General features: G+C 36.8%; 1 protein-coding gene across 1 annotated transcript in view; it reads right to left on the reverse strand.

Moving 5' to 3' along the window:
- The window catches only part of LOC121494480 (phospholipid-transporting ATPase FetA-like), a 124,700-nt gene that overhangs the window by 89,932 nt on the left and 13,660 nt on the right, over positions 1–21,108 (reverse strand). The window contains exon 3 of the mRNA XM_041760969.1: positions 4,972–5,049. Within this exon, the coding sequence (XP_041616903.1) occupies positions 4,972–5,049 (78 nt within the window). The remainder of the gene's footprint in view (positions 1–4,971; positions 5,050–21,108) is intronic.

The following is a 21,108-nucleotide window of genomic DNA, read 5'->3' on the forward strand; positions in this document are numbered from 1 at the left end:
TAAAGACCCTTCCCACTATTCCTGTTGGAAATCTTTGGTTTCTTTCTTCTCCTATCAAGGGAGATGCTGACAGGAATATTATTCATATCGCTCCACACAGATATAAATGGGGTGGTGGGCTTTGCCATTCTGACATCATTTGGAAAGTGGAATCATGATTTTTTTTTTATCAATATGGTAAAGGTAAAATTAATCATGTTTGATTGAACTGTTAGATATCATTTTCAGGGCTTCCCAATCATAAAACCTTTCTTGGGATAGGAGAGGATAGGTTGGGAAGCTTACAATAAAGGCTATCAGTTAGAAACAAAATGCTAGTTGCACAAAGCTAGATCTAATAGTAAATCATGGTGATGCTAAAGAAGCAACTTCACTCTAAGAGATTCAAAATTTAATTCCCTTTGGGGATGCCAGATTTAGCAAATAAACATACAAAAATAAAGCATGTCCCAAATATTTACATAGGACATATTTACACTTAAAATTATTCATTATTTATTGAGATTCAAATTTAATTGAGAATCATGTATTTTATCTTTCTACCCTGCTCCTGTTACTGAGGTCAGGAAAAGTTCCTACAAATTCACTTGTTGCTTTAAATTTTCTAAAGAAACATAATTCTAGGGCAGCCCGGGTGGCTCAGCAGTTTAGGGCCGCCTTCAGCCTGGGCCAGATCCTAGAGACCCAGGATCTAATCCCACGTTGGGCTCCCTACATGGAGCCTGCTTCTCCCTCTGACTGTGTCTCTGCCTCTCTCTCTCTGTGTCTCACATTAAAAAATAAATAAAATCTTAAAAAAAAAAGAAACATAGTTCTAGAAACTAACTCTAAAAACTTTAGATTTTTTTTTATTCTAAATAACTTTATTGAGATGTACATACCACATAATTCACTTATTTAAAATAAAATGTAAAATCAATGGTTTGCAGTATGTTCACACAGTTATGTAACATGTATGTCTACTTTGTGTTTAAAAGTGGTATTGTATAGGATTCTATTACTAAAGCTCTGATTAATTTTCTGCTCTAAATGCCATAATATCTATGCCCCTCCTCCTTCATATTTTTTCCTTTTTTTCTTTTTCTGTCCTTTCCTTTTAGTTTCTCCAACTTCTTTCCCTTTATAGATTATACTATCTTCTTTAATGATTTTTAAAATAATCCAAAATAACACATAAATATATTTTAACTGTAAAAGATCTAAAATCAGAAATATAAAGAGAAACTAAGTTTCCTTTCCTCTCTTTCTCCATTTCCCAAGGAGAGCACCATTAACAGATTGGTGTATATCCTTTGCATCTCTTCCTTTTCAGGGTATTTATATATATATATATATAAATGTATATATACATACTTTCCAGAACAGAGGGAAATCTGTAGGCACTGTGCTAGGCAAACAATTTAGTAGAATTATACAAGATATATCCCAAAGAGCAAAGCAACAATTCAAAATAGGATATAAATAAGACTTAAAATGAATTGTAGAGACCTAAGAGAATTGAAATGATATGTTCAGAAAAAAGCTTATACATTAATTGCTATAGCAGTATTATTTGTAATAGCCGCAACATGGAAACAACCCAAATGTCTATCAACTGGTAAATGGATAAATTGTGGTATATACATATATTGGAATGGTATTCAGCCTTACAAAGGAATGGAGTACTGATACATGCTACAACATGAGCCTTGAAAATATCAAGTGATGGGATCCCTGGGTGGCGCAGTGGTTTGGCGCCTGCCTTTGGCCCAGGGGGCAATCCTGGAGACCTGGGATCGAATCCCACGTCGGGCTCCCGGTGCATGGAGCCTGCTTCTCCCTCTGCCTGTGTCTCTGCCTCTCTCTCTCTCTCTCTCTCTCTCTGGGTGACTATCATAAATAAATAAAAATCTAAAAAAAAAAAATATCAAGTGAAAGAAGCCAAAAAAATAAATAAAAATAAAAATCAATTAAAAATCATTAAATTGTATTCTTTATTTATTTTTTAAACTATGTCTTTTTTTTTTTTTTTTTTTAATGATAGTCACAGAGAGAGAGAGAGAGGCAGAGACACAGGCGGAGGAAGAAGCAGGCTCCATGCACCGGGAGCCTGATGTGGGATTCGATCCCGGGTCTCCAGGATCGCGCCCTGGGCCAAAGGCAGGCGCCAAACCGCTGCGCCACCCAGGGATCCCTAAATTGTATTCTTTAAAAGGGTAATTTGATGGCATGTAAATTATACCTCAATAAGGTTATTATTTTTTTTATTTTTGAAAAGATTTATTTACTTGAGAGAAAGAGAGAATGAACAGTGGGGAGGGGCACAGGGAGATAGGGAAAAAGGGAGGAAGGGAGAGAGAGAGAAAGAGAGGCAGATTCCTTGTTGAGCACGAAGCCCAGTGCAGGGCTCAATCCCAGGACCCAGAGATCATGACCTGAACCAAAGGTAGATGCTTAACTGACTGAGCCACCTGGGCGTCCCAAGGCTATTATTTTTTAAAACTGCAAAGGCCAAGCACTGTAAGAATTCAAGATGGAAAGATAATGAGGGGGATGGGACAGAGAAAGTCAGTGGCTGGAATTGCTGGAGAAGGCTTCATAGAAAAAAACTTGGACTAAACCTAAAAAATGAATATAGGTCCAATATAAATATAGGAGACAGGCATGTAGGTAGGAAGACGCACCTAATGAAAAGTTTGCATTGAGATTAGACAAGTTGTATGACAGTACAGAGGTAAGAAGAATCTAAAGGAGGCAGGAAACAAGACTATAAAGTCAGGGTTTTAATGTTAGGCTGATGACCTTAAAATAATTAGTAGCTGACAAGGAATCCCAGAAAGATTTTGAGCAGAGAAGAATACAATAAAATTGGAATTTCAGAAGGTTTATATGACAGAATTATAGAGGAACAGATTACAGATATAACAACGACTTGAAAGATTGCTGTAATAATAGTCAACACTTCAAAATGATGACAGCCTGAACTAAGAAAGTGGTGAAAAATAGAAAGGAGAGGGTAGATAAGCAAGATACTAGAACCAGTCTATATTCACTTTAAGGTACTGTAAGTTTTCCAAACAGAATAGGCTGATAGCCTAGATAAGGGCAGAAGCCAAATTACTGTGTTTGCCACTCTTATTTTGTTGACTAAAGTTAAAAGGCCAACATCTTGGATCAACCAGTATTAATTGCTCACTGCTCAAAACAGCACAAGCAATAACTCTACTGTAGTTGGTAGGCCAAGCTTACTCAAAGGGATGCAGGCCAGGAAAAGTGTTTTCAATTATTTTTCACTGGCAAAACTTTGGACTTTTGAAATAATTTCGGAAATAATTTTATCAATGTTCAAGTTCTTAATTACCTTCCTGAACAACAATAACAACAAAAGCATCAAAGCTCCTATTGACTATTTTTTATATAAACACTTACTTTGTATTTATCATGTACCAGGTACTGTCCTAAGTGCTTTACAAATATTGCTTCATTTAATCCTCACAACATACTTAAGAGGTAGCATTATTATTAGACTGGTTGCATAGATGAGAAACTATAGCATAGAAAAATTAAGAGATTTGCCCAAGATAACATAGTAAGTGGCAGAGCTAGGATTCAAACCTAAACAGTATGGCTCCCGAGTCCATGCCCTTAACCACTACGCCCCTCATATGATTTTTACTTCATCGCATTTATTGTAGATATAATTTGATATTTTTCTGTGCTATTACTTGATGTGCTATCACTTAAAGGCTGTCTTTCACTAAACCTTAATTTCCACAAGAATAGGGATTCTGTTGAGTTTTGTTGTCCTTATATTGCCAGCATGTAGCACAGTAGCTCACATTAATTTGGTGACCAATAAATATTTGTTGAATAAGTATATCAGTCTTTATTGATGATTGCCACATTTTTCTTCTGCCTTGAATTTACTACTGCCTAGAGTAGTCTGCTCTCCCAGATTTTCTGTTCATAAGAAGATACAGGAGAAACTGGTCAGTTAACTTGTTTTCCCTAGCCTTCTTTCCTTTAGCAGTTCTGAAAGTTGGAAAGGACTCTCTGGTTTTTCCTTCAGTTGGGATGGTCCCTGACTTCTTCTTCCTAGAACTAATGCCTGTACCTGTGGGATGGAATTCTTTCTGGAACTAGGGCTTGTGCTCTTGAAATGAGTTCCCTCCATTTCAGTTCAGAAAATTGCACAATGGCATACAGAAGGTTTAATATGACCCGAAATCAGTGACCTAATTTCATTTTCTACACCTTCTTCATTCCTCAAAAGGAAGCCTAAATATAGAACTACATTCTGGCTTGCTTTTTCAAAGTTTTATGTCAGAATTTTTTTTTTTTTTATGTCAGGCAGTTCTAAATATAGAACTACATTCTGGCTTCCTTTTTGAAAATTTCATGTCAGAAAAAATTTCTTTTTCTTTTCTTTTCTTTTTTTGAATTTATTTTTCTTATATCAGGCTTGGGTGTGATTACCCCAGCTCCCTAAGTACTTGCATTCACCACAGGAGAGCATGGAAGTGGTATAGAAATCCTAGCACCATAGTCAGATCTATTTGCTCTAGGCACAGAGGCTGCAAAGGATAACCTTACCCATTTCAGCAACCTCTTTTCAAAATGACCACTTCTTTTTAGCAGAAGGCAGTTGTGAAGGATGGGGAGAGGAAAAGGAACACAGACCTTTCTGGTGAACTTCCAAATAAAAGTACAAAATAAAATGAAAATAAAAATAAAAGTACAAAAGGTAAAAGACTGGAACTACTCAAATCAAATTTTCAGATAACCAAACAGTGGGGCTTGTACTTGTAAGTACAAAGTATTTACTTCTGCAAAATATATTTCCTTTCCTGGTAAGTTGTTTGGTAGATTGGTGGTTTGACTGATAGATTGGCCAGTCTTTTTATCTGTCATATGCACACTCACATGCACACACATTTACTTTTTAGAGGCAATAATGACATACAGACTTAGATATTTACTGAGTTCACCTACCTTCATTTTGTCTGTCCTCACTTTCGCTTTCAAATAGAGACATTGCAGAATAGTACCAATTATAATTCCATGGAATTTCTGTAAAGGAAATAAAAATATTCAGAATCAGAATTTCTCATTCCAATACCATTTCACTTAAACATGTGCTTAAGAAACTTGGAACTTGTTCTCTGAAATCCAAAATAATCTACCTCTAAGACATATATGCTAAATTTTAGAATTCATTTCATACATGTTCATCAGAAAGTTATAATTTCAAAGCTTGGCAAACAGATTCCACTTTCTGGCAATCAAATCTAGGCTAATAACTACACTTTGTCAGAAAAATCTGTAACAGATCGTTGGAAACAGGCAAAAGAATTATTGGGTGATCTCTTAGTGCACCACTTCTGGATTTCTGCCTCTGATTTTCTATTTATTTAAGTATCTTATAATTCTGTAGGCAGAGATTAATTTATAGATTTTAATCCCATGGGGATAAAAATATTTTATGTCTGGTGAAAAAGATAACCTCAAAGACTATGATTTAGGCACTACAGGACTTCAATTAGTTTTATGTATGATTCAGAAATCTTTCTTAACCTTTCTTTATAAAACTGCCTGTAAATACTTACCTCCTACATTTTCATTTGAATTGGTCTTTTTTTTTTTTTCATTTGAATTGGTCTTAACATCTTACTGATTACCTCATTAATCAGCGAGTTCAATAAAATATTTGACACCTGCTCATTGTATTTATATGAGTCATGTTTTTCAACCTTTTGAAAATTATACTTTATCAAACCCCATGAGTTTGCTACACAGGAAAACTCTTCTCTTTATCCTTTTTTTTTTTTTTAAGATTTTATTTATTTTATTCATGAGAGATACACAGAGAGAGGCAGAGACATAGGCAGAAGGAGAAGCAGGCTCCCTGTGGGAAGCCTGATGCAGGACTCAATCCCAGGACTCCGGGATCATGACCCCAGCCAAAGGCAGACACTCAACCACTGAGCCACACAAGTGCCCCTCTTTCTCCTTAACTCAACCCAGAAAAGGTCAATAAAGTATATTTTAATAAGTTTCTTTCAGGTCTCCCAAGCCGCTAAGTATGGATAAGCAAAGACTAGAAAACCTTATAGGTGTTTTCATCTTAATCATCCCAAACAGGATTAGGTGGGAAAAAATTCAAATCTTTAGGGAAATGTAATCTTAGTAAAAGGTTATTTCTAGCCAAAAGATCTTTAGCTATCAGAAAAAAAAAAAAAAAAAAAAAAAATATATATATATATATATATATATATATATATATATATATATATAAAACTAGCTGGACAACTGTGATTTGGAGTAACAATGTATCTTCCAACTAGTTCTGCTCTCTGTGAGGCTCAAGTGACCTCATTAAGGATAAAATTCTTATTTTGGGACGCTTGGGTGGCTTAGCGGTTGGGCGTCTGCCTTTGGCTCAGGGCGTGATCCTGGAGTGCCGGGATTGAGTCCCACATTGGGCTCCCTGCATTGGAGCCTGCTTCTCCCTCTGCCTGTGTCTCTGTCTCTCTTTCTGTGCCTCTCATGAATAAATAAAATCTTTAAAATAAAAAAAAACAATTTAAAGGATAAAATTCATATTTCAATAATCTAGGCATAGTTGCATCAAATAACTTTAGAAGCCAGGAAGTTAATAGCAGTTAGATGTAAAACAATTGGAAATGAAATTCTGGCTACTGTGACAAATTGGAGAGTTCCTATAAAAGTACCCAAATGAAAAAGAAAGAAAATTAAATATTGTGCAGGCCAAACAAAATTATTTGTGCTTGTTGGCTACAAGGTTTATTCCAACCTAATGTCTGTTTCCTCTGTCAACAGAATCAGTGTTTTCCTAACTAATATTTGCAGCTATAATATCACCATTCTCTAGGCACCCAGTACTATTGTAAGTTGCCTACACCTTCACAGTAGGCTTGGGGTTTCTACAGCTGCCAAGAAAGAAGAGCCAAGGATGGGATGTCCTGAAATTCTGGCTTCTCTCCATCACCTACAGGGCCATCAGCAGCTTTGAGAGGGAAGTCTGGCCAAATCCACACAAGAATCATAGCTAGGAATGTGAAATGGTTATAAAGCACTTAATGGGGCCTGAGTAATGACTGTTTAGCTAGAATCAGGAACTCACCCAATCTGGTGACATTCTCTGCATGTACATCACATTATATAGCAGCCAACTAGAAAGTATATTTAAGCTGTTAAATTCAGAGGAGGAAAAGAAAAAAACAAAAACAAAAAAAAAACCCAGAGGAGAAGAATGTGAGGAAAGGGAGAAAGAAATGGAATGTGGGAGGAAAAAAGGAAGAGAAGGAAGAAAAAAGGAAAAGAGAAAAAAAATTAGGAGCTAGAGAACCAGGTTTAATTTCAGTCTGCTCATAATTAATGACAATGTGACCTGAAGCAAGATACTAATCACTTGGAAACCAGAGAACCTTCCCTCAAATTTCTTCAAAGTGAGATTTAAAAAAAAGAAACAGGAGATAAATTAGGGAGATACAAGATGGAGAAAGACCCGCTAAAGAATAAATTTGTCAGGGACGCCTGGGTGGCTCAGCAGTTGAGCATCTGTCTTCTGCTTGGAGTGTGATCACGGGATCTGGGAATGAGTTGGCTCCCTGTGAGGAGCCTTCTTCTGCCTCTGCCTGTGTCTCTGCCTCTCTCTCTCTCTGTGTCTCTCATGAATAAATATAGCAGCAATGTCCACAATAGCCAAACTGTGGAAGGAGCCTCGGTGTCTATCGAAAGATGAATGGATAAAGAAGATGTGGTCTATGTATACAATGGAATATTACTCAGCCATTAGAAACGACAAATACCCACCACTTGCTTTGACGTGGATGGAACTGGAGGGTATTATGCTGAGTGAAGTAAGTCAATCGGAGAAGGACAGACATTATATGGTCTCATTCATTTGGGGAATATAAATAATAGTGAAAGGGAATAAAGGGGAAAGGAGGAAAAATAAGTGGGAAATATCAGAAAGGGAGACAGAACATAAAGACTCCTAACTCTGAGAAACGAACTAGGGGTGGTGGAAGGGGGGGGGTGACTGGGTGGCGGGCATTGAGGGGGGCACTTGATGGGATGAGCACTGGGTGTTATTCTGTATGTTGGCAAATTGAACACCAATAAAAAATAAAGTATTAAAAAAATAAAATCTTGGGAAAAAAAATAAATTCATCAGAAAGACAGAGTTGGGGGTACTTTTGTATTAGAAACTAAGTACATTAGTTTTCATTATAGGACTGAGAAGAAGAGTTATCAGAGGATTAAGTTAAATAAGGCATGAAAATGCCTGCCACAGGGCTTGATCCAAAAAAGTCAGTCAATAAATGGCAGTGTTTTAATTTTTTAAAATTTTTATTTTATTTATGATGGTCACACACAGAGAGAGAGAGGCAGAGACACAGGCAGAGGGAGAAGCAGGCTCCATGCACCGGGAGCCTGACATGGGATTCGATCGCGGGTCTCCAGGATCGCGCCCTGGGCCAAAGGCAGGCGCCAAACCGCTGCACCACCCAGGGATCCCAGTGTTTTAAATTTTTTTTAAAGATTTTTATTTATTTATTCATGAGAGACACCGAGAGAGAGAGAGAGAGAGAGAGAGAGAGAGAGAGAGAGAGACACAGGCAGAGGGAGAAGCAGGTTCCTCGCAGGGAGGCCAATGTGGGACTCGGTCCCTGATCCCGGGATCACGCCCTGAGACAAAGGCAGATGCCCAACCGTTGAGCCACCCAGGCGTCCCACGTTTTAAATTTTTAATATACATGCCCACTAAATTGGTTTTTAAAAAAGTTTTAATACTGTGCTAGAGAAAAAGTGAAACCAGTGGAACATTTACAAACTGTTGATGGTATTGAAAATTGGACAACTACTCTGGAAAACAATTTGGCTTTATCTTACAGAGTTCATGGGGGCATTTAACCCTCTAACCTCGACAGTCCATTTTTTGTATATAACCTAGGGAGACTCTCATAATATGTCATATATAAGAATATATATGATAGCATTCCTCATAAGAGCCAAAATTAGAAACCAACCAAATAGCTATTAATGATAGAATAAAGAAGTAACCTATGGTATGTTTATACAATGGAAAGCTATATAGTAGCGAAAATGAATGAACTACAGTTAAACACATTAACATGATTAAATTTCAGGAACACAATATTTAGGGGAAAATTGTAAAAGAATACATATGATATTCCACTTACATGAAGTTAAAAAATTATGCAAAACTCTATCATTAAGGACACATACTTTCAAGGTAAACCTATAAAGAGAAATAAGAGAATGAAAAGTATAAAATTCAGGATAAAAGTTAGGGAGAGAGGGTGGGGCAGATGGAAAAGGCATACTGAGAACTTCAAGCTACACTTGTGTTCATGTTATTGTTACTTTTTACAAGTTACACATTTGTTATAAACTTTACATCCATTCAACAAATAATAACAAAAGAACTGAAAAATTAAAGTGAATATACCAATCATAGGAAATACCCTTCCTATCTTATTCAGGAGAGTAATTTTTTAATAACCCTTATTGAAAGAATAGGCCAATTTGGGTCACCATATTTAAAAGAAAAATATTTTGAGAGAATTTTAAACTTAGGGAAGAGTTGAAAAAATTGTATAGGGAATTTCCATATACCCTTTACCCACTGTATTCTTATGTTAACATCTTACATACCATTATGAAGCAATTATACACTAAGAAATTAACCTTCATATAATACTATAAACTGAAGTCCAGAAATGTTTGTTTTTTAACCAATTCTTTCCACTAATGTCCTTTTTCTTTGTCCCCCCCTCTCCCCCAGGACCCAATCCAGGATCCTACATTGCATTTAGCAGTATGTGTTCTTCAACTTGTGAATGTTCCTGATTCTTTCCTTGTCTTTCATGATCTTGACACTTTTTAAATATACTGCCCAACTGTTTTGTAGAGTGTGCCTCAACCTGAGTTTATCTGATGTGCCCTTCTCAGAGCATCCTATTAGGGGATACATGCTGTCATGTGTATTCCTGGTGACATAAGCCTAGCTTGCGTGGTTAAGATGATGTCTGCCAAAACTCTCCACTGTAAACTTACTTTTTTTCCTTTTGTAATGATTAAATATTGAGGGGGGGACTTATCACCTTTTAAAAAGAAGGTTGAAAAACACTAGAGTCATAAGAAGAGGTATCAAAGAGAAATCAAGGAATAGCATCAGCTTCTATAAACCATAGTGATAGGATATGGGAGCCTAGGTGACTCAATCGGTTAAGCAACCAACTCTTGATTTCAGCTCAGATCATGATCTCAGAGTTATGGGATCAAGTCCATGTCAGGCCCTGAGCTGAGCATGAAGACTGCTTGAGATTCTCTCTCTCCTTCCCCTCCTCCACAACTCTTGCATGTGTGTGCATGTTCTCTTTCTCTCTCTCTCAAAAAAAAAAAAAAAAAAAAGTCATGGTTATAGGATCTAAAACTCTTTCATTTAGACTTGAGAATCAAAGGTAGAAATAACAGGTCCCATCTTCATCTGATAATCTCTAAGCTGCCTAGACCTTAAATGAGTCATATAACATAGAAATAAAGACAACCTTACTGAAACTTGGGGCTCAGGGTGGAGTATGGAACTATCAATTCCCAGTCTTCCAACTGGCAAAACAGTGCAAACCAACTTCAAGTTCCTTTAAGCCCTAGCTGTGATTCTGTGCTGCCAGCATTCTGCATTCCTCCAGTTATTATACAAAAAAGTAAATTTAGTAAGTATAAAGGTTTGGAAAAAGTCTTTATATTTAGCTCAGTCCAAAAACTACATAAATTATAATAAACACAATCACGTCTGGCAGTGGTGTATTTGTGATACCAGCATAGTTGATGACTCTTAGTACTAGAATGTCATAGACTGCATGCATATAAGTCATAACTGGCTCTCAGTGAACAAATCTGTCTTTCAGAGAATAGAGTTCTTCACCAGCAAAGGAACAAATTTCTGCATATTGGAATCTGAGGATAGGACTCTCACACAGAACCAGATGTGCCCATCATCCCCTGGTAAAACTAAGAGCTATTTTTCCCCCAACTGTTGTATAAAATCATGAAAGCTTTCAGTCTATTCCATTAAGGTTTCTCAGAGTTAGCTATCATAACCAACGCACAAATCTCGTTACTCCAGAAATCAGGTTCCCTATCCCAATTCATATCACATGAATCTCATCAAACCTAACAAAAGTTTCTTTTTTAAAAGCAACAGAAGCACATACACACAAAAATTAAGTTTACCCCAAAATGCTTTCAAGAGTCACAGTCCAAAACTCAACAGCACTCCATACTCTATCTTTATTCTCAGTTATAGTTCCCACTTCATTTTATTTCAATCACAACTACTTTCTGACAGGAAAACACTTTAGAAAAACAAGAATCTTCTTTAAAATTCTGGGAGGTTGGGCAGCCCGGGTGGCTCAGTGGTTTAGCACCGCCTTCAGCCCAGGGCCTGATCCTGGAGACCCAGGATTGAGTCCCACATAGGGCTCCCAGCATGGAGCCTGCTTCTCCCTCTGCCTGTCTCTGCCTCTCTCTCTCTCTTTCTCTGTCTCTGTCTCTCATGAATAAATAAATAAATCTTTAAAAATAAAATTCTGGGAGGGGTGGGAGGATGTTGAAACATCCACTAGTCTATGAGGCCATTTAAATTACTAAATTTCCTTCAGTTTTCTACTTCTAACAGCTTCTTGGCTTTTAGGAACTTGCCACATTGCTTTGTTGTGGATTTTTTTTCTTCTGTTTCCTCTAGATAAGGAAATTGAGTCTTAGTACCATGATTTACAACCTGCTTTTTCCAAAGGTGATTTATGGACCTCTAATAACCTTTCAATTAGCTTCAGGTGGTTTAAAACAAAATAAAGTTTGATATAAAATAAATTTAAAATACAAAATCCTTTCCTGTAAAAAGGAACCTATAAAATACTACAGTTTCTTCCTATATTATTTGTCTCTAAAGCAAATGGCTTTTTCCTTCAGTTTTCTAATCCATAAAAATAATCACTTCCTTTTCAAAAAAAAAAAAAGAAGAAGAAAGAAAGAAAAGAAAAGAAAGAAAAGAAAAGAAAAGAAAAAAAAAGTACAGCAGAGATTTTCAAATGGTGTTATGCAAAGCAGGCAGGTTTCTTGCACTGAAATACAGTTATGGGTAGAGAAGAGCAAGGAGGATGTAGAGGACACTTCCTTTCTCTCAACCTGAATAAATCTACTACTTTCTGGGATTTTCCTATATTTTATATTTAAAAAAAGAAATTTCTCCTGCTAAAAAGAAAGTTGGAAAATCATCTGGATGCTTCTAGGATAAGTGTTTGAATAAATTAAAATGTACAATTGTAGATGGAACTCAACCTCTAGCTAGACCAAGCACAGTTCAAAGTCCCAGGCAGCCTTTCTTAATATACCTAGGTCTGCCATCTATGTGGCCTTGGCACCAATTCCTAGCAAAAGCTGGAGCTCCTGGGAGCCATTTGAAGACATTCATCTCCTTACCTCAGTCTTTTCTATCCCATGGACACCATATAGTTCATTTAGATACTTGGTCTTTTCTTTCTTTGTTCTCATGACAATTCATTTTCCTCATTTTTCTTCCCATACCTCTTTGATTGCTTTGCAATGTGATGTAGCAGTTAGGCTGACCTAAATTTAAACCCTCGAGCCAATACTCATTAAATACATAACCTTTGGGTAATGAGATAATCACTCTGAACTTCAGTCTTTCATCTCTTACATGAAGATAATTGCCTCACCTTGGTTGCAAAGATTATATAAAGTATACCAAGCATTTTCTACAGTGCCTCGCACATGGGCTATTCCCCAAAGGATTGTTCTCATCCCTGTTGTCTGTGTGCGCTTTCCCTGAATTATGATATCAAATCCTCTCATTGCATCACTACCCCTGGCTCCTAAAACCATCTTTAGTCCCAAACCCATACTGTTGGACATTTCCTCTTAGGTGCTCACTAGTGTCTCAGGACAATCATGTTCCAAAATGATGTTTCTCACCTTCTCTGATCTTATTATTCTAAAGCGTTCATGAAATCTAAGAATCACCTTCAGTTCCTCCTCTGATTACCTGCCAGGTCCAAATATTCCATCTGAGGATCTCTTGAAGCTATTACTTCCCAACTATACCATTTCAGATTCTTTTTACTTTCCTTCTGGATTCAATACCCTGTTATCTGTTTCTGGCTTTTATAAACTATCCACTGCTGCCCAGAGTGGAACACTGATCATGTCTTCTTGACCAGCTCAAAGCCCACAGTGGCTTCCCATGGATTACTGAATGAAGTCCAGATACCAGCCACACATTCAAGATGCTACTTGAACTCTAACTATTCTTTCATCTTTCTTTTCCACTATTTGTCTTTATTCAAACTGGCCTATGTACAATTCCCTAAATACAGCCCAGATTTTCCTGTATCTATGCCATTACTCACCCTCCGAGGGTAATGCCCTTACTCTTATCAGTCAAAATCCTTCAGGCTATCTTAACAAAGATAAGCTCAAATTTCATGAATCCAATGTAGTTTCTACCTTTCTCTTATCCAGAAATAACTCACTACAACTGCCATTTACTTCATTGGTATTATTCTCCTAATCATTTGTTCTTCCTTGTGTCATAATTATTTTCTGAATTTTATCTCCTCTATCAGATTGGCTGGTGTGAACATGTCTAATTAATTTCTGTGTCTTCCAAACCCTTGTACAGAGCCTGGCTTCTAAGTAAGGGATTGGATAAACTTGAAAAAAAAGAATGAAGACAAGCAATAGGTAATTATTAAGAATAATAGCCTTTCTGAAAAATACAAGTTATAAGATGTGATAACTTCATCAAGACAATTGCTATAAAGAATACAAAACTTTGTCTAGTGATATTTAAAATAAGCTCTGGGATCTGTACACCTCTCAATTAAAACCAATCCAAAGACACATTAGCTTAGCTTAATTACCTAAGCTGCCCTATATAATTTTTTATTTATTTTATTTTATTTAAATTAAATTTGCCAACATATGGTATAACACCCAGTCCTCATGTCAACATGTGCCCTCCTTAATGCCTGTCACCCTGCTCTACTTTATTAGATATACATGTGGCAGCCATGAAGTGGAGAGTATCTGTGATTCACAGGATCCAAAATTCTAAATTGTGAGGACTTTTCTGGGCCCCACATGTCAGTTCTTTGCTAGTAATTTGTACTCTACTACTCTACTCCATAGCAGAAGGCAGAACATTCTTAATGCCACCAGGTCAACAAGCTGTGGGAGTTTGTCACTCCAGCATTAATTAGGCTTCCTGCCCCTTATATCCCCAGGAAATGTTGGCTTTGAGACTAAACTGGGAATATTCCTGGACCAGAGTACCAACTGGAGTTGCTAAGTGGTTTTCTCATATCATAAGGGGTTTTACTGTGTCCAAGGAGAGTCACTGAATTACCAGAGTGAACTAAATCAAACTAAGCCCAAGTAAAAATAATTACTTGAGCAATTTCAGAATTGCCCTCCACTCCAATAGGAATGTCTGTGCTAGGGCAGCCCGGGTGGCTCAGTGGTTTAGCGCTGCCTTCGACCCAGGGCGTGACCCTGGAGATCCGGGATCGAGTCCCGCATTGGGTCCCCGCATGGGGCCTGCTTCTCCCTCTGCCTGTGCCTCTGCCTCTCTGTCTGTCTGTCATGAATAAGTAAATAAAATCTTAAAAAAAAAATATCTGTGCTAGGAGCCACCTCGGATCTTGGATAGCTTCTCAGAGTTACTCTGTTCCTGGAAATTACAGAATTTCACAACTCGAAAGGGACTGAGAGATACCTAATCATCCTCCCTCCAGAGCAATCATTCCCTGTGTTTAGCAACCCTGGCTGCCTTGCTTAAATACTTCCATTGCAGAAAAAAATCATTCTTTTAGGATGGTCTCTACATTTTCATACAGCTCTATTTATAAATTCCTTTATTCATTAAATTGCTATAGATTCCTATAAGTCTTGGAGGCAAGCGAGAGCCAAAAGTAAAGCCTGCATAAGTTCTATCTTTATCGCTTCCCCGCTGGTGAGTACTGAGATGAATAAACACCTAGTACTTGAGCGTGCTACTTAATATAGTGCCATCCTCACCTTCCAGCATATGGTAATTGTGGTGACTGCACTAGGTGTCCAGGGTCCTGAGCCCTAAAAGTGGCTGATCCACTTCCTTACTGCATGAGCAGCAGCCAATAAAATGAATTATGAGCACTCTACTAGTTTCTCTACTAGTTTCTCAGTAGAAACTCTACTAGTAGAGTAGAGTCTACACAGTAGAAACTCTACTAGTTTCTCAGTGTAGATCTAGGACATCTTCCCTTTGCTGCCTAAATGCACTCAACTCCAAGCTTATTCGACCTCATACTCTTTTAGGGATTTCAATTCTCCAATTTATCTTTCAGATATTTCCAATATCATTACTGACATTCACTTTACATATTTTCATTCTAGTTCAAGAATTCCAAATCACGTGGTAGCCCAGTCAGTTGAGCCCAACCAGACAAATGCTGTCTAAAGCAAGAGTAACAGTTCTAACAAAAGATTGAGCATGTGCACATGATTTTTTAAAATTTTTATTTATTTATGATAGTCACACACACAGAGAGAGAGAGGCAGAGACATAGGCAGAGGGAGAAGCAGGCTCCATGCACCAGGAGCGTGACGTGGGATTCGATCCCGGGTCTCCAGGATCGCGCCCTGAGCCAAAGGCAGGCGCTAAACCACTGGCTGCGCCACCCAGGGATCCCTGCTTCCATGATCCCTGCATGATTTTTAATTCCTACAGGCCTCCTCAGTAACTCCACCCTAACAGAGAATCCTAACAATCCCTGAATTTCAGTAATTTCAGGCCGTGCTTAGTGATAGTTTTATAGTTGATGTCAAGCTATGTTATGTTTGATAGGGAGGCTATAGGACCCAAAAAAGGTATATATATTGAATTTAGGAAGATTTTTAAACATACCCACCCATGCTCTTGAAAGGCAGTTAACAAGAATCAACATTAATAAATGTCTAACCCATATATGGAAATATTTCTGAAGTAATCTACTTAAGACATGATGGGGTCCCTGGGTGGTTCAGTCAGTTGGGCATCTGATTCTTGATTTTGGTTCAGTTCATGATCTCACATGCTCCACAATGAGTGTGGAGCATGGAGCCTGCTTGGGATTCTCTTTCTTCCTCTTCCTCTACTCCTCCACCCCCAAATAAGTAAGTAAGTAGATAAGTAAGTAAGTAAATAAGCAAGCAAGAAAGCAAGCAAACTGGTAAGATTAAACTATAGCCCAAATCCATTTCAGCTTGCTTAGGGTTCCTCTCTAGAAAGGAAGCCATGAAGTTAAAATAGAGCTAATCTAAGAGAAGCTCTACTCTTTAAAACTAACAGGTTGGTCAGGAGAGAGTGAAGGAATGACAGTTTTTAGAACAAAAGATACTGAAACATTTATCACTCTTTCAGCCTTTGCCTGAGGAAAGGGTTCTCTGATTGTAGTGCTTATCAGAGTTATTTGGAAAGACAGATCATTAGATATTTATGTAATATCATCATTAGAACAGTAAAGCTTATCAGATTATCAGAATACCACACCTTAATGTAAATACCATATAAAACATCCAGTTTCTCTTTGCTATAATTCTGGGATCTCTAATTTGGTCTCCTGGGTAGAGCTAGCCGGGAGAAGACAATGCCCTGGACGTTATTAGATTTCCCATGTTAAACTTCCAACTTAGCTGTCTTGTTGATAAATTAGTCTTTCCAGAAAGAAAGGAGTGAATTGATTTCCTAACCCCTGGTCACTCCTAAGACAAGCTGTATGTTGAATTTCTGAATTTGTAAAGCTTGGATTGGTTATAACCACATCAAGATGCAGATTTGAGAGATCCAACCTTAGTAGGCTGTTGTCTCAGTCTTGCTCCCTCACTTCTTTACCATATTTTGTCAAACTCAATGTCTAGAGATTCATAGGATCTAAGATTTCAATTCAAACCTGTTTGGACTACTCTGAGTCTTATCTGTACATGAGAAAGTTGGACAAGAAAATTTCCATTGCCCTTTCCAATCTTAGAACTATTCCATGACTCTAGAAATTATTAGAAATAACAAGATTTTGGTAAAATGCCCAGTTGCACAATAAATTTACAATGAAATAGTCTTTTTAGATACTTATAATAATTAATTAGAAAAAATAATGGAAGGAGTACCACTTAAATAGCAACAAAATTTAAAATATATAGGAATAAGCTTAAGATACAAAATTTTACTAAGAGCTACAGAAGAAGATCTGAATTAATTTTTAAAAATACCATGTTTCTTGATAGGGAGACTCAACATTGCAGAAATACAAATTATCCCCCAGATTAATCTATAAATCTAATGCAATCACATTCATTATTCAATAATTTAAAATTATAAATAATTAAAAAGGTATCTGTAAAGAGAGCATTCCTTTACTGCCTTTTCCAAATAGGATTTCCTAGAGGAGGCAGAAATTCATAAGTCCTTTGAATAAAGGGAAATACCTGTACACTTGAGGTAAAAAACAATCATAACTTACATTGTTTTAATACATCACTAAGCCTAGCATATACATGTAGTACTGTAAACCTACCATTCTCAGATTTAATGTTTGTATAACTTCTGTAAACAATTTTGAAAGCTCACAACACCCTAAAAATCACTTCATTTTTTGTTATTTTTTAAAGATTTTACTTACTTATTCATGAGCAACACAGAATGGCAGAGACATAGACAGAGGGAGAAGCAAGCTCCTTGCAGGGAGCCTGATGCAGGGCTCAAACCCCAGACCCAGTATCATGATCTGAGCTGAAGGCAGACGCTCAACCACTGAGCTACCCAGGCATCCCTGAAAATAACTTTAGAGTGATTTTGCTGAAGTATAAATCTAAATTGGATGCTCTGTGTAGTATGAAGCATTAAGGTAGTGGGTGAGCCTAGCCAATTGCTTAGGATTTGCATCTCAAATATATATATACAATTTTTTTTTGGTCTACTTGGTATCCTTTGTGTAGTAATTTTCATTTAAGAGCCAGAGGTTACCTACATTTTCAATTACATTTTATCTAAATTATTTTTATTCAGTCATATTGTATTCCATGGGAGGAATTATATATTAAAATGATATTTCACAAACTTAGTGATACCTGACAACCTCATTCATTAATGGATACACATACACACATGGTGGTTTGTTGGTCATACGGCTCTGAAGAAACAGAGCATGACATTCAAAGTGGGGAAAAAGTAGCTAGGGATAAATGTTCAAGGATCAAGAAGGAAGTGCAGATTGGAAGAGATGAAAAGAGACTGCAGAAACTTGCTGGAGTTTAAATGAAATGAATAAAGTTATGAGAGGTTCTTAAATTCATTTAACAAATAATCAAGTATTATACTAAGAGCTAGAGAATATAGAAAAGAATCAGACAATATCCCTATCACTGCCTTGAACAAATCACTGTAGGGAAGCCATATGAGTAAACAATTGCTCTACAGTGCAGTGCAGTATGATAGAGGTAAGGATGAGGTATCATGGAAGTGCTAAAGAGGAGAATCTAAACTAGATTTTTGGGGTCACGTAAAGTTTCTTGGGGCAGATCCTCAGCTGAGTCTTAAAGTATAAATATAAGTTAGCTTAATGAATATAGGGGATAGAATTTTCCAGACAGGCTGAGTAACAACATATGAAACAACATAGTACATTGCAGAATGTTATTAAATACTTTAAAAGTTAATGTAATGAGACTTAGGGTTAAAACAAATTTTTTTAAAAGGATTCTATTTATTTATTCATGAGAGACACACAGAGAGAGGCAGAGATATAGGCAGAAAGAGGAGCAGGCTCCCTGCAGGAAGTCTAATGCAGAATTTGATCCCAGGATAACCTGAGCCAAAGGCAGACATTCAAACACTGAGCCACCCAGGTGCCCTGACACTTAGGATTTAAAGATGCATCAGTGTAGAGTCTAGTTTGACTGATGACCAGAAGATGAGCTGAGATGCTATGATTGTAATCCAGAGGAAAAATAATAAACAGATAAATTAAGGCACTGGCAATGGGGAAGGTGTGGAGGGGTTCCTTTGACAATTACATGAGGTAAAATTCAACAAAGTAGAATTTATCTTGTTGAATTCACTGAAGTACAGGATCTAGACTTCAGCTTTTAGGCTCAGAAACTTGGTTTTGGTTCTCTACTGAGATAGAATCCACAATTCAAACTAACATTAAAAGGAGTTCAGAGGCTGATATAAAACCAGAATGGTAGATGATTATTTGCAATGAAATAGATTGACTGTCATAGTGAGAATAATATTTGGTATGAAGTTGAGACATTTTCTCCTTATAAAAAGATACACCTGAGTAATGAGTCATAATCAGAAAGAAAGTTGCTTGAACATGGAATCTGTGGTAGGGAAATTAAAGTGCATTTTTCAAAGGTGTAATAGCATCAGGCCACAGATGGGAATGTTCAAGTTGATTGGCTATATTCTCTCCCTTGGACAGTTAGATAGACACAAAAAAATATGTTTCTTGCTTTCCTGTTTGTATGTTGCCACTGCTAACCAATAGTGCTTCAATGAATATTCTTTATATAAATATCTCTACTCAAGTCTTAACGTGTCCAGTTTTCCTGTTTAAGGTGGTTTTTTGATAACTTTGCCTTGATATATGTTAATGCTACAATTTAATTCTCAGTCGCAAATCTAATTTCCCTTATTTCCAAGATCTCTAAGATCTCTAAGATCTTGGAAATAAGGGAATTGACTTTTCAGTCACTATTTACTTCCTACAAACAATTGACTTTTTCCTACAGACAATTCCTACAGACAACTGACTTTTCAGTCGCTATTTACTTCCTACAAACTCCAGGTGAAAGATGAAAGACAATGAGATAGAAAGGGAAATGGGCAGGATCCAAACAAAATGTAGTTTACAAAGAGAAGGCTCTTCAAGGTGCCTGGGCCATTCAATAGGCAAAACATGCAATTCTTGATCTCAGATTGTAAATTAAGCCCCATGGAGAGTTAGATTACTTTAAACAAAACAGAAAACAAAAAACAAAACCCAAAACAACAACAACAAAATAAATAAAGAGAAGGTTCTTTTTTTTTTCTTTTTTAAGAAAGAGAAGGTTCTTAAGGGTAACTAGCCATACCATAGGCTGAATACATAAAATTTATCATTTAAATGAATCAAATCCTAATCCACATTTTACCACTTAGCCATCTGAAGAGATTGTCCTTGGTACAGTCATCTAGCCAGAATCCTTGTCAAAATATACCTTGTTTATATTAACACCTCTATCATTTATTAAATACCCACAATGCCCCAGTCCCAGGAACTATGGGGAAAGTGGAAATTATGAACACATAATCTTTATCCTTAAAAAGCTCACTATTTAGGAGGGAAAACAAACACATAAAGTAATTATACAACAGTGGAATAACAGAAGCTACTTCTGTATATCACTTCTGTCTGGGGAAAGACAGGATGGGGACAGTAAAGAGTTATGTCACAAAGGACATAATGGCTATGTGCTGACTCATTATCACTAAAGTTAAACTTGGCAATTGGTTTATTGAAAAGCTCTAACTGAACGGCTACCGCTAACATAACAGAAGGATTTAAACCACAACCTCTAACCCTGGTCATAAAACACTTCAAACTGTTCTAGCTTTTTCTCAAAGAATGAAGAGATCCGAAAAATTAAATCTATTAAAGTTCACGTTTTAGCTTATTAAAAATGATAGAAATAACAGTAGCAGTCATATGGGATCATTTTAGGGAGTTTGATAAGGGGCACTATACTATCAAAATCATAGTTATAGGACATCACAGCTGCAACAATGATAGGAATCCCTGAAATCTTATTTTCTTCATTTTCTAATTTAATCCTTAGTCTATTAAATGTTCGCTTAGGACCTACTACGTGCACCTGGCAATATATATCATACATCTTAAACTTACACAATGTTGTATGTTAATTATATCTCAGTAAAGCTGGGGACAAACAAAACAAAAACCCTGCCATGTAGGTGTTACAACAAGATACAAAGAG

Source organism: Vulpes lagopus, chromosome 7 (genome assembly GCF_018345385.1).
Source record: "Vulpes lagopus strain Blue_001 chromosome 7, ASM1834538v1, whole genome shotgun sequence".
NCBI classification, from domain to species: domain Eukaryota; kingdom Metazoa; phylum Chordata; class Mammalia; order Carnivora; family Canidae; genus Vulpes; species Vulpes lagopus.